This window comes from Scyliorhinus torazame, chromosome 10, assembly GCF_047496885.1.
Source record: "Scyliorhinus torazame isolate Kashiwa2021f chromosome 10, sScyTor2.1, whole genome shotgun sequence".
In the NCBI taxonomy this organism is placed as follows: domain Eukaryota; kingdom Metazoa; phylum Chordata; class Chondrichthyes; order Carcharhiniformes; family Scyliorhinidae; genus Scyliorhinus; species Scyliorhinus torazame.
This window is the reverse complement of record NC_092716.1, coordinates 214576545-214591605: the sequence shown is the minus strand read 5'-3', so window position 1 is coordinate 214591605 and position 15061 is coordinate 214576545. Positions and strand designations below refer to the sequence as shown.

Genomic DNA, 15061 nt, shown 5'->3' with positions numbered 1-15061 from the left:
CCCCCAAATTTGGTGCTGCGAAACCAGGAAGTTAGGGCCATTGTTTTTATGTGGCCCATGGGAGCAATGAGTTGAACACTCGATCTACACAGTCACTGAATTTCAAACTAATTTATTGCTTGTGAAGTCGTGTCACTATTGGAAGCCAACATATAAATATAAGCAGTGGGATTCTCCGTTGGCAGGATCTCCGTCCCACTGGCAGTGTACCCACACCCGCGGGTTTCCCGACAGCGTGGGGTGGCCCACAATGGGAAACCCCATTGGCCGGCTGCAGAAACAGAGAATCCCGCTGCCAGCGGGGGTGTGCCGTGTTGCAAAACAGGGCGGGCGGAACAGAGAATCCCACCCAAGATATTTTATACATTCCCCACAACTTCCTACAGATCATAAGAATATCAATTTATGTCAATAAAGAGCAATTATGAATCCTTTAACATGTATTCTACTCCCACATTGTTCAATAGACGTCATTCATTGTATCTTGATCTGCAGCATTCAATTGCCGAGATGATTCGAGGCTCATTCTATGTACCCCATATCTCTTTGATCTTAATTTAGCTATTTGCGTATAAAAGATGTAAAATTTGATACTTCCACATATCTTGGTTTGTAACATGTGAGCAAGGAGGCTGTTATATGTTATTCAAAGCTGCATGAGATGTAGTCTCGAAGTCTGGGCTTGAGAGGGCTCAGCTGAAAGCTGCAACAATTTGATATCTAAAAGGAAAGCTTGATGCGGTTTTTGATGCGGTGTCCTTTCTGACACAACAGTATGATTGGGTACAGAAGTGTTGCCTCATGTTGCAATCACAGAGAATTGTAAAAGCACTGGGGTATATACAAAGCATGCTTCAGACGTGTAATAGGAGTTCACACCAGGGTGACAAATAGTGTGCTTTTTCTGTAACCCGGCAAACTTACGATACGGTTTATGATCTTTGTGTATGACACAAATTTCACTTTTGAGTATATGAATTGATATTTGAATCAATTATTTTATATTCATTGATTGTTTAAATAATAATAATAATCTTTATTGTCACAAGAAGGCTTATATTAACACTGCAATGAAGTTACTGTGAAAAGCTCCTAGTCGCCACATTCCGGCACCTGTTCGGGTACACAGAGGGATAATTCAGAATGTCCAAATTATCTAACAGCATGTCTCAGCGCCTGTGGGTCTGCCATGCCACCCCCTGGATCAAGCGGTCTCGTTCCGGGGTAGCTCCAGCCCTTGCCCACACGCCCACCAACCACCCATAACTCCCACTAACTGCGGATGCCTCTGGCCGCATGGCTGAAGGCTATTGCTAATTGGGAATTGGCAATCATAGTTACACGAGCACTTCACACTTCCCAAGTGGATCCCCGTGGGTAGGCGTGTCATGTAGCATGTGGGAGTTATTGCCAAGTATTCCAATCAGACCGTGATGTCTGGACACTGAAAACTGTAGGAGGCAACACTACAGACGCAGTAGCCAAGATCAGGGGGGCTGGTCCCAGCATCCACGGGTGACAGTTCAGCGGCCAGACGATGGCGTATGCATCAGGGAGGGGACCAGAGCCGGGTAAATATAACGTTACGTGCAGGTATCTGGGGTACAGGGCCTGGGGTCCGGTGAGCAAGTGCCCACACTGTAGCCGGGGGTGCGTGGGCAGGGCAGGGCATATCAGATTGCAGTAGATGTGGCGGGGAGCAATGGGGGAATGGAGGGTCATGGGGTGGAAGACACCGCTGGTTGTCTGTCCCACACCCTCTCCCAATTTCTAACAACTATTACACTTAATAATGGACGATATCTTGGACTCTTGGACCCCATGGAAGCTGCCCTCGTGGTGCTTGGCAGGCCAGGAAGCCAGGCGCCAAAGGAGGCAGCGGCATCGATAGAAACTCTATGCAGATGCCCAGGTGCAGGGCCCCACCCCACATCCCCGACGAACCGGCCGCCCATTAGGCCAGGGATCCACCCAGAGAGGGAGGCCAGTGACGGTACAAGGTGTCCAGCCCTCAAAGACATAATGGACATTGTGAGCCGCAGGAGGCTTCCCCTCAACAAGGGGCCCTGTGCCATATCCTTGTGGACTTGGCAGCACTTGGAGAAGGAGGATACCAGCTCCGCATGGCCATCCAGGTCACCACAGCCCTGAACATCTGCATCTCAGGATCATTCCTGGGCTTGAACGGGGGCTTGTGTGGCACATCACAAGCTACAGCCCACAAGTGCATCCGTGAAGTCATGGATGCCCTGTTTGCCCAGGCAACGAACTAAACTTTGACATGGACCAGGCCCAATAAGATGCCCGGGCATCAGGATTCTATCTCATCGATGGGATGGCCCAGATCCATGGGCTAATAGATGGCTTGCATGTCGTCTTGCGCTCACCGGGCCATCTGGGCATGCCCTATTTTAACAGGAAGGGCTCCACTCACTGAACGTCCAGCTTATGTTCGACCATCATATGAAGATCATGCCGGTGTGTGCACGCTTCCCGGGGAGTGTGCACCACAGCTACATCCTGGGACAGTCAGACATCCCCGGCCTCTTCGAAGATCATCCCAGGATGGCCGGTTGGCTCTTGGGGGATAAGGGGTATCCTCTGAGGATCTGGCTAGTGACGCCAGTAAGGAGGCTGGTGATCAATGCAAAGACCTGATACAACGAGGTCCCTATAGCCACTCGGGCTGCCACTGAGCGGTCCATTGGCCTCCTCAGGAAGTGGTCCCGATGCCTCGACCGCTCTGGTGGGGCACTGCAGTACACTTCCCAGAGGGTCTCCCACTTTGTGGTGGTCTGTTGTGTCCTTCACAACCTGTCACAGCAGTGGGGCAACGTGCTGGAGGTGGAGGAGGAGGACATGTTGCCACCTCTGAGGAGGAGGACAAGGAGGTGCCTGACCAGGAGGGGCTGGAGTAAGAGCCCGGTGCGGACCCACATGACCAGCCGGTGGATGGAGGACAGGCGGCAGCGGCTCTGGCAAGCCCAGAGAGTCAGGGAGACCCTCATCCTCGCCCGTTTCATATAGGACATGGCCTTGTCTGTCTTTCACCCCTTCCCACAATGTCTGCACTGTCAGTGGGTCACTGTCGAGAGCAGAGTGCCAGTGCTCCTCAATCTATGCCATAGTCTGGCCCCTGCCTATCTGATGAGTGCTCATACCTGTGCTGGGGTGGGGTGCGGCGATCAGTGCTGGGGCCCATATTGCGGAACAAAGTGTAAGAGGCATCATATTGATCGAGGTCAACTTTTTAAAATTCTATATACGTGTTCCCAACTGCCCCAATACTCCCGATGGTGCCACCCCACTTTCCCAACCCCTTCCCCCACCCAAACGAAGCATCGTTACCTTATGCCCTACCTCCCACTGCCCCTCTCAGCGATCATCGACCTGCTTAGCCTTCCGTGCTCTACCGCTGAGCCTAGGTTAGTCCCCAGGATGCACGTCAGATGTGGATGCAGCCTGCTGCCTACTGTGTCCCATGGCCTTCGATGCCCCTGGCGGGCATCCTCTGGGGGCGCTGGGCTACTTGCTGGCAGTACATGCCTCACCATGCCACCATGTACCGGGTGCTGACTCCGAGACCTAGGGGGGGGGGGGTGTCTTGGGGGAGCTGGTGGACATGGTCGCCACTCCTTAGGGAGGCTCCGGGTTGGCGTCCTCTCCTCCTGGTTGGTGCCCATCGGGCCCCGAGGTTCACCTCAGGGTGGACTGGCAGCTGGATCGGCATCCCTGAATTGTGGGGCTGGTCTCCTTGGTGGCGTGGCTGCGGGTTGAGTGGAGTTGGCTGTGCAGGATTGGTTTAAGTGCTGCTCTCCCTCATTAGCCGGGGGCTGGCGAGCACGGTCCCGGCGAATCAGCCGGCGGAACCATCATTTGTGGTGTGAAGCCCATGGGGCCTCGTTAAGTGGACCAGTGGCAGCCTCACCGGGCCGAGCGTCGGGAAGCTTGCGGCAGTTCCCACTCACCACCACACTTAGAAATCTTTCCGTTAAATCACGCCCAATGTTTTTTGTGCTAGGAAGGCAAGAAATAGTGCAGTATTATCAGACTCTTCATGGTTATTGCCGATTGTCTTCCTGCTTTTTGGTGTAAGATTATCCTATCAGAGTGGAAGTGGTACTGGTTTTGAACCCCTGGCATGCAGGAAGAGCCGACCACAGTGCACACTGTGCAAGTACGGTTCAGAGGCAAAGTAGGTGCAGGAAGCTTGTCTCGCCCAATGAAAATTCAAGGATACCCATGAATTGGAACGGGTTCCCTTTGTCTCCTCTGTGTGGTCTTTGTTCTTGACCCTGCTCAAAACCAAAATCAGTCTTGTTGCTTCTCCGATAATTAGAAGGTAACCACTAATCCAATGGCACACAATACTATATATGGCATTCATTGGGGTACAATCTGAGATGCAGGATAAATCTTGACTTTCTGTGATAGTGAAAAACAGGTGATAGCAAATCGGTTTTAAATCTGACAATTATTTTCATTTTCATTGGCGTCATGAAAAAAAGTAGCAGTGAAGCAAGATAGGCTCCAGACTCATTTTACACCATTACAAAGTTAAGGAGCGGGATTCTTCATCCCATCACACCCGTTTTCTGGTGCTGTGCACCCTCTCCAGCAGCGGGATCCTCCGTCCTGGCAGCTGGCCAATGGGGTTTCCCATTGTGGCCAACCCCACGCCGTCGGGAAATCCGCGGGTGTGAGTGCGCTGCCGGCGAAGCGGAGGATTCCGCTAATGGAGAATCCCGCCCAAGATCTCCCTCTCTGTCTGCTTTTGGGTGTTGGGCAGAAGCCCAAATGTTTGCACAGTCATTCAAGCAATTTAAGTGACAGTCTTCCAAATTTTACTGCAGAAATGACACATTAAAGATGACACATTGAAGATGATATACTGAAGGTGAGCAGTTAGTTTTCAAGTTCTCATTTGTATTTTATTAATATCTTCACCTTCAGATGATTGGGCAACATCACTACAAACAAAAAATATTATTAGATATCTATTCTACTGTTACCTAGCTCTCTTTGAATTCAACAGTTCAACATTCTTACCAGTATCTACTTATTTTTCCTTCTGACCATCTTCAAGCTGCACTTTTCTTACCAAAGTTGTTTTCGTACTGCTTGTCCCTTGAGGGTTTCCACATTGAAGTTATTGGTCCTCGCAGGCATGATGAAAAACGCAACCACTGTTACGCCACTTCGGTTTGCCTGTTTCGGAGCAGAAGCACTTAATGAAACATTGCCTTGCAGACTGAATTAACAGCTCTAAGGTGAGATAACAATGTGACTGACAGCTTTAACCCTTAAACTGCTGACAATTCCTGGAAATCTGCTCATCACTCTGTCCCTTCGCCCCTCTCCCCCCTCAGCAAACAGTTAAGTGGAGGGACTAATGTAGGAGTTGAGGATATGACGTGAAGAATGCCCACATGAACAAGGTACTGAATTCTTGCTGCTGCTTAAGGAATTAATCTCCTGCAACAGATATTCTTCTTCAGAAGAAAATGGAAGAAGCAGAAAAATGCAACCTTTGCCAATAAATAAATTAATCTTGCAGTCTCAATGGACTTTGCTAATGAGCTGTTTCATTTTTATTTTGCAATCTGGAGTGTTACTTTAAGCACAATGCTATCCTCAGGCAGCAATTTTAATAATAATCGCTTATTGTCACAAGTAGGCTTCAATGAAGTTACTGTGAAAAGCCCCTAGTCGCCACATTCCGCCGCCTGTTCGGGGAGGCCGGTACGGGAATTGAACCTGTGCTGCTGGCATTGTTCTGCATTACAAGCCAGCTGTTTAGCCCATTGTGCTAAACCAGCCCCTCAATTTTATTGAATGATGAACAAAAAGCATCTCTTGACATTTGTGCAACTGCTCCACTCCTTCTGCTTTCAAGTGGAGCAATGTATTTTGATGCTGGGATTGTTTGGTTTTAAATAAAAAGGGCACCACTTTCCTGCCTGTGATCTTGCTTCAGCTATCACTACAAATGGGCAGTATGGTGGCGCAGTCGTCAGCACTGCTGTGTCACAGCACCGAGGTCCTAGGTTCTATCCCGACCCTGGGTGGAGTTTGCATATTCTCTGTGTTTGCGTGGGTTTCACCCCACAACCCAATGATGTGCAGGGTAGGTGGATTGGCCACGCTAAATTGCCCCTTAATTGGAAAAAACTAATTGGGTATTCTAAATTTATTTTTAAAAAGCTATTACTACAAATGACAAGTGGATTTGCTGGATCGCTGGAAATATACTCCACGAATCTTACAAGATAATTCCTATTATATTGGCTTAAGGATTTTCCTCAGACAAGTGTTGGGGCAGCATGGATCTGTATAATCTGGCAAAGATGCAAAATGGCACATTGAACTAGAATGACACCCTTGCCATTTGTCACCAGTTGAAATCAATGCCCTTTTCATTTCTTGACAAGACATAACGTCATAAGTGATTCTGTTTCAACCTTCAGCCTATTCAGAGTTAGCTGATCCTAGACCAGACTGGATTTATACGAAATAGACACTCCTTTTTCAATATCCGGCAATATTTTAATGTTGTTTACAGCCCCTCAACCACAAATCTCCCTGAGATATTCATTTCTTCAGAGGTCAAGAAGGCCTTTGAGTGGAACCATCTTTTTTATGATTTGGATTTGGCACAAATTTCATTTCTTGGGTAGAATTGTATTCTGCCCCGCTGTCATGGGTCCGAGCAAATAATACCTACTCGGAATATTTCCCTCTTTCTCAAAGTACCAGACAAGAGTGCCCCCTTTTCCCTCAACTATTTGCTATAGCCATTGAGCGTCTTACCATTGCACTTCACGATAACCAGTGCATGACAGGAAGACGTAGGGGGGGCATTTCACTTTATGCAGATGACCTTCTCCTTTAGATTACAGACCCTGCCATGTCTTTGCCGAATGCTTTATTTATTCTTGATGAATTTGGTCGTATTTCGGGTTATAATCGTAATTTAAATAAGAGGGAACTTTTTCATTTGAATGCAGCAACTTGTAACTTACCACTGCATACACTTTTAAGATCTCCTTTAATCAATTTACTTATCTGGGGATGCATGTAACAGACACATTTGGTAATCCCTTTAAATGTAACTTTATCCCTCTCCTTGCATGTGTAGAACTGGATTTAAAGCGCTGCTCCATCCTCTCACATTAACCCTGTCAAAATGAATTATTCCTGCAATTCCCTACAATTGCCTCAAATTCCACTATTGATTCATTTTTGACTCCAGCCCCAACTATGAGAGAAGTTATATCTATTCCGCATGCTAAAATACTTTCTCTTCACAGTTCTCCATTATCAACTGTAAAGGCCCTGTGGAAGCAGGATTTAGTTGAGGAATTCACTGATGCGAATTGAGATGCAGGATTGTACCTGGATAAAAGCAGAGAGAACAAAAGATGTGAAAGATGTCCTCTCTGGGGACTGCCATGAGCACTCTTTCCCCTTGGTTTCTGTGGCTGCTAGCACCCGGTTCCCTGGGTTTCTGTGGCTATGACTCATCTTTCATTTCCCTCCACAGTATAAATATTTCCCACTTTCTCTATCTGTTCGCTTTGACAAAAGAGTCATCGGACTCAAAACTTTAGGTCTTTTCTCTCCCCAGAGATGCTGCGAGACCTGCTGAGATTTTCAAATTAAGAAACAAATTATTTTCTTTGCAGATAGATCTTCACAAGAGATCAACGCTTATTTGAAGTGCCAATATAATTATTAAAAACGTATACTTTTAAGCTCCCCCAAATGCTCACTAGATATACTTGTTGTCTGGTACTGGGCAGTAAAGTCCCAGTTAATGCTCAGTTAGCTGATCTCAGTCCAGGCAGGATATGGAGCATTGCAATTGGCATCAGTAGCCTTAGGCAAGGAAGGGACAAAGGCAAACCAGCCAGGGTTCATGGTCTGTCCAATGACCCCATGCCAGAAAATTCCAAAGTGTGGAAAAGTCCAGGCAACAGGAAATCCTGATGAGTAGGGATGCCAGGGGAGGAACTAAGCAGAAGGAGGTAGAAACATTAGGGAAAGCAAAGGAGATGCTGAAAATAGATTTGAAGAGGAATGCTATGAGCCAGGAAATGATTTTTTCCCAAATAATTTTACCCCTTTTTCACACCCGATGCATAACTGAAACTTATTTTGTTATTTTGAGAGTGCTGTTGTCATTAAAACACAAACAAGAATGTAAACCATATGCAGCATTTCAAAGGCAATATAATCACAATTTAAGAAATATCACTGGAGCTTGTATTAGCTGAGAGAAAACGTAGGTTTCTTATTGGTATCTGATGCAATTTTATCAAGTCTTTCCCTCCATTTTCTATGGTCCTTTGTGGATATGGCTATTACCCAAAACTTACCTGTGGGAAAAGGCAAGGTGCTAAGGGAGCCGAATCAAAACTCTGGAAGTTACGAGTAGTAAGTCCAGTAATAAAGTTCAAAAACTGCAAAAGAATTTCACAGTTTATACACAATAAGTGTCGGAGGCATAGCGAATACGATATCAGGGATGGCAACTGAAACAAGTGTAAATTTAGAGAAATATGGATCACAAGAGGTGCCATTCGGCCCATTCTGTCTGTGGCAGCTCTTTGAAAGGGCGATCCAACCAGTCCCATTCTCCCACAGCCGGGTATTGTTCACAACACAGTTTAATAACTCAGGAACTGATCCAAGTCAGTGTCAATACCTCACGGTTAGGATGAAAGTGAGAAATTAAACATGTAGCTGCAACAAATATTGAAGAAACATTACATCAGGGAATGCGTCATCATCGTGTCAGCCAAGTAAAAAGATGGGATTTCCTGCCATCTTGTGGCCAAACAATACTAGGGAGGCAATGTCGAGAACTGCTGTCGAAACAGGAAAGAGAACTCACTGGCACAGAGGGTCACCCACCCAGCAGCAATCTACAACCCCTCACCTTGCTGTAAAACTTGGTATTTTCTGGTTGGACACTCCCTAGATCAGTTTCCTCCTGCCTTTTTATATTACCTCATGGTCTGGTACTAGATTCAGTGGAGAGGTGTAGATAATCCCATTTCTGTTACACAATCTACTGTAATTCTTCAAATTTGTAATGGCATTGAAGTTTAAGCTACCAGCTCAGGCTGCCATCGCCTGACCCCTCCACATGACATTTGTGCAGCTGCAGATTGGCGAAATCATATACCCTTAAGGCCATAAGACATAGGAGCGGAAGTAAGGCCATTCGGCCCATCGAGTCCACTCCGCTATTCAATCATGGCTGATTTCAACTCCATTTACCCGCTCTCTCTCCATAGCCCTTAATTCCTCGAGAAATCAAGAATTTATCAACTTCTGTCTTAAAGACACTCAACGTCCCGGCCTCCACCGCCCTCTGTGGCAATGAATTCCACAGACCCACCACTCTCTGGCTGAAGAAATTTCTCCTCATCTCTGTTCTAAAGTGACTCCCTTTTATTCTAAGGCTGTGCCCCCGGGTCCTAGTCTCCCCTGCTAATGGAAACAACTTCCCTACATCCACCCCATCTAAGCCATTCATTATCTTGTAAGTTTCTATTAGATCTCCCCTCAACCTCCTAAACTCCAATGAATATAATCCCAGGATCCTCAGACGTTCATCGTATGTTAGGCCTACCATTCCTGGGATCATCCGTGTGAATCTCCGCTGGACCCGCTCCAGTGCCAGTATGTCCTTCCTGAGGTGTGGGGCCCAAAATTGCTCACAGTATTCTAAATGGGGCCTAACTAATGCTTTATAAAGCTTCAGAAGTACATCCCTGCTTTTATATTCCAAGCCTCTTGAGATGAATGACAACATTGCATTTGCTTTCTTAAGTACGGACTCAACCTGCAAGTTTACCTTTAGAGAATCCTGGACTAGGACTCCCAAGTCTCTTTGCACTTCAGCATTATGAATTTTGTCACCGTTTAGAAAATAGTCCATGCCTCTATTCTTTTTTCCAAAGTGCAAGACCTCGCACTTGCCCACGTTGAATTTCATCAGCCATTTCTTGGACCACTCTCCTAAACTGTCTAAATCTTTCTGCAGCCTCCCCACCTCCTCCATACTACCTGCCCCTCCACCTATCTTTGTATCATCGGCAAACTTAGCCAGAATGCCCCCAGTCCCGCCATCTAGATTGTTAATATATAAAGAGAACAGCTGTGGCCCCAACACTGAACCCTGCGGGACACCACTCGTCACCGGTTGCCATTCCGAAAAAGAACCTTTTATCCCAACTCTCTGCCTTCTGCCTGACAGCCAATCGTCAATCCATGTTAGTACCTTGCCTCGAATACCATGGGCCCTTATTTTACTCAGCAGTCTCCCGTGAGGCACCTTATCAAAGGCCTTTTGGAAGTCAAGATAGATAACATCCATTGGCTCTCCTTGGTCTAACCTATTTGTTATCTCTTCAAAGAACTCTAACAGGTTTGTCAGGCACGACCTCCCCTTACTAAATCCATGCTGACTTGTCCTAATCTGACCCTGCATTTCCAAGAATTTAGAAATCTCATCCTTAACAATGGATTCTAGAACCTTGCCAACAACCGAGGTTAGGCTAATTGGCCTATAATTTTCCATCTTTTTCCTTGTTCCCTTCTTGAACAGGGGGGTTACAACAGCGATTTTCCAATCCTCTGGGACTTTCCCGGACTCCAGTGACTTTTGAAAGATCATAACTAACGCCTCCACTATTTCTTCAGCTATCTCCTTTAGAACTCTAGGATGTAGTCCATCTGGGCCCGGAGATTTATCAATTTTTAGACCTCTTAGTTTCTCTAGCACTTTCTCCTTTGTGATGGCTACCATATTCAACTCTGCCCCCTGACTCTCCGGAATTGGTGGGATATTACTCATGTCTTCTACTGTGAAGACTGACGCAAAGTAATTATTTAGTTCCTCAGCTATTTCCTTGTCTCCCATCACAAAATTACCAGCGTCATTTTGGAGCGGGCCAATGTCAACTTTTGTCTCCCGTTTGTTTTTAATGTATTTAAAGAAACTTTTACTATCATTCCTAATGTTACTGGCTAGTCTACCTTCATATTTGATCCTCTCTTTCCTTATTTCTCTCTTTGTTATCCTCTGTTTGTTTTTGTAGCCTTCCCAATCTTCTGACTTCCCACTACTCTTTGCCACATTATAGGCTTTCTCTTTTGCTTTGATGCATTCCCTAACTTCCTTTGTCAGCCATGGCTGCCTAATCCCCCCTCTGATAACCTTTCTTTTCTTTGGGATGAACCTCTGCACTGTGTTCTCAATTACTCCCAGAAACTCCTGCCATTGCTGTTCTACTGTCTTTCCCACTAGGCTCTGCTCCCAGTCGATTTTCGTCAGTTCCTCCCTCATGCCCCTGTAGTTACCTTTATTTAACTGTAACACCTTTACATCTGATTCTACCTTCTTTCTTTCAAATTGGAGATTGAATTCTACCATATTATGATCACTGCCTCCTAAGTGCTCCCTTACTTTAAGATCTTTAATCAAGTCTGGCTCATTACATAACACTAAGTCCAGAATGACCTGTTCCCTCGTGGGCTCCATCACAAGCTGTTCCAAAAAGCCCTCCTGTAAACATTCAATGAATTCCCTTTCCTTGGGTCCACTGGCAGCATTATTTACCCAGTCCACCTGCATATTGAAGTCCCCCATGATCACTGTGACCTTGCCTTTCTGACATGCACTTTCTATTTTGTGGTGCATTTTGTGCCCCCGGTCCTGACCACTGTTAGGAGGCCTGTACATAACTCCCATTATGGTTTTTTTGCCTTTGTGGTTCCTCAACTCTACCCACACAGACTCCACATCATCTGACCCTATGTCATTTAGTGCTAGTGATTTAATTTCATTCCTAATTAACAAGGCAACCCCGCCCCCTCTGCCCACCTCCCTGTCTTTTCGATAGGTTGTGAATCCCTGGATGTTTAAATGCCAGTCCTGAACCCCCTGCAACCACGTCTCTGTGATGCCTACCACATCATACCTGCCAGTCACAATCTGGGCCACAAGCTCATCTACCTTGTTCCGTACACTGCGCGCATTCAAATATAGCACCTTTAATTCTCTATTGACCGTCCCTTTTTGTTTTCTTAGTGTGGTGGACCTTGGTTTACTGAGCCTTTCCATACACGGTCATAGTTTGTGGGATGGGGACTATCGTAACCTCTCCTGAGTTTTGTCTTTTTGTGCTTTTTTGTATTCCTAAGCAGCTACGCTTCCCACTGATTACTTCACCTCTTGGTTCCCTGACTTTCCCTTGTCCCTATTGGAACCATTACTCTCTCGCCCAAGTCATTCTTTCCCTATACCCCTCATCATCTCTTAGGTTCAAGGACACAGAGGATTTATTGCAGGCAACCACCTATCTTAGAATCTTGTTGGACCGCATATAGCATTATTGGGTCCTAATCTGCCCCTTGGTTAAAAAAACTGCTCACAATTCAAAGATCATCCTCGGTACAAAGGTAACCGCCTGCTTCTCTTCTCAACCCCAAAACCACCTTAAACAACCATCTCCTACCTCTTCCACTTAAAATTTCGATGACAAGTGTGAGGAACTCATGGATAATTTTGTCACAATGATTGAAGCCATCTGTTCAGCTGCCTCTACCCCCCCCTCTTTCCCCCCTCCCCCCCTCTTTCCCCCCTCCCCCCCCTCTTTCCCCCCTCTTTCCCCCTCTTTCCCCCTCTCTCTCTCCCCCCCCCCACCCCCCACCACATCTGCCCGAATGTTCCAACTGCCCGAGCCGGAGCACTCAACTTTCTATAGATTCTATCCCATTTCCCACTCATCTCTCTCCAAGCTCATCTTATCCATGATTTTTTAAAATTCATTCATGGGAAGGGTGGGCTGGCTGGGCCAACATTTAGTGCCCATCCCTAATTGTCCATGAACTGAATGGCTTGCCAGAGCACTTCAAAGGATATTTAAGAGTCAACGACATTATTATAAACCAGGTTAGGTAAGGATTGAAGACTTCCTTCCCTAAAGGACATCAGTGAACCAGATGGATTTTTATGAAAATCGGCAACGGTTTCATGATCATTATGAAACTTTTAATTTCAGATTTAAAAAAAAATTTGAATTCAATTTCATCATCTGCCATGGTGGGATTGGAACCAGGCGACCTAGAATATTATGCTGGGGCTCTGGATTACTAGCCCAGTGACAATATCACTATGCCACCATCTTCCCTCTTGCTCCCTTAACCCTTTTCCCACTAAACAGACCGCCTTACTTCACTTCTCGGCAATCACGTTGGTAGTTGTTGGTAAAATTCTCTGCCCTCAGATACCGTCTCCCTCCTTTTCAAATCCACTGTCATCACCCCTTGCCTCAAAAATTCCATCCATGACTCCACTGTCGTTACAAACTACCACCCAATCTCCAACCTCCCTTTCCTCTCCAAAATCCTTAAATGTGCTGTCGACTTCAACATACATGCCTGTTTGTCCAGTAATTTCATGTATGATTCCCTCCAGTCAGGTTTCTGCTCCCACTACAGTACTGAAACTCTCCACCCATAGTCATAAATTACATTCTAGGTGAGTGACCTTGGGCGTACTATTCCTACTCCTCTTTCCTAACCTGTCTGCAACCTCCGACACACTGACTCACACGCTCCTCCTCAAACGCCTCGGTCAAGCTGGGTGGAACTGCACCCACTGGGTTCCCTTCCCACTTATCAAATCGTGGCCAGAGAATCGGCTGCAATGGCTTTCTGCTCCCATACTGTTACCTCTGATGTCCCCCAATAATCTATCCTTGGGCCGCTCCCTTTTCTCATCTACATGCTGCCCCTCAGTGACATCATCTGAAGATCAACATCTGGTTCCACTTGCTTGCTGATCGAACTCAGCTCCAGACTCTCAGATGCCACCAAAGAATCAGACTGGAAGCATAGGATGACCCAAAATGGATTCAGCCTCTTACCTTGAGCAGATAATTTAGACGAGCCAGAGCTTCCAGAAATATGTCAGCACCCTTATTTGAGAACTCATATCTTCCCGCAATGAAAATGAACAAGGTCTTATCCAGGTCAAAGTTCAGACATCTGGAGAAAAAGATCACAGGCATGCCAATAAAACAGTATGGAGGAGGCTGCAGCACAATAGGTTAAGTCCTGTCATTCCACCTCAACTGACATTTCACCTCTGGCACCTGGGTTCAACTCCACCCAAACAGACAGGGTGAAGGTTCCATACATCGGTGCGAGTATCGTTTGAGAGAAGGGTAATGTCAACAATAAGGCTAACGCTGTTCCAGGGTCAGCAAGTTTTTATGGAGAGAGACTACAGATATGAAATGATTTTGACTGGTGTGGAAAGCTTTTTAAAATTATGAAAAATGTTGATAAAATGAATAGAGAAGGCCTACTTTCTCTAATTGGGGAGGCCGTGAAATGAATTCATAAATTAGTGAGAAGAAATTTATTTACACAAAAAACTATTGAGGCTTGGAATACTTTGAATGCCTCAGAGCAGTTGAGGCAGAGATGACTGAATCTATTAACAGAAGAGCAGATAAACAGACAGAGCTACTAAGAGAAAGCAGGGCAGCAGGATAAATTTTAGAGGCAAAGAGTTAGCACACACATAATCTGGGAGCAAAATTAACCCATCCCACCTGTGGTCTACCTGTTAAATGTGTTCAAAACGGGGTCACTGGCACCCTGCTGGCATGTGAATTTATTCTCATTTATGGGATGTAGACGTTGCTGGCTAGGCCAGCATTTGCTGCTCATTCCTAGCTGCCCTTCAGAAGGTGGTGGTGAGCTGCCTTCTTCAACCGTTGCAGTCTATGAGGTGTAGGTACACCCACAGTGCTTTTAGGGAGAGAATTCTAGGATTTTGACCCAGCGACAGTGAAGGAATGGTGACATTTTCATCCAAGTCAGGATGGTGAGTGACTCAGCGAGGAACCTCCAGGTGGCAGTGTTCTCTGCTGCTCTTGTCCTTCTAGATAGTAGTGGTCGTGGGTTTGGAAGGAGCTGCATTAAGAACCTTGGTGAGTTCCTGCAGTGCATCTTGTAGATGGTACACACGGCAGCC

General features: G+C 46.2%; 1 protein-coding gene across 2 annotated transcripts in view; it reads right to left on the bottom strand.

The window, feature by feature from the left end:
• The window catches only part of LOC140384553 (glycogen [starch] synthase, muscle-like), a 234218-nt gene that overhangs the window by 131947 nt on the left and 87210 nt on the right, over positions 1-15061 (bottom strand). For both annotated transcript variants that reach the window (XM_072466356.1, XM_072466355.1), the window contains 2 exons: positions 13944-14064; positions 5102-5208 (listed from right to left, as the gene is read on the bottom strand). In XM_072466356.1, coding sequence (XP_072322457.1) covers positions 5102-5208; positions 13944-14064 — 228 coding nt within the window. The remainder of the gene's footprint in view (positions 1-5101; positions 5209-13943; positions 14065-15061) is intronic.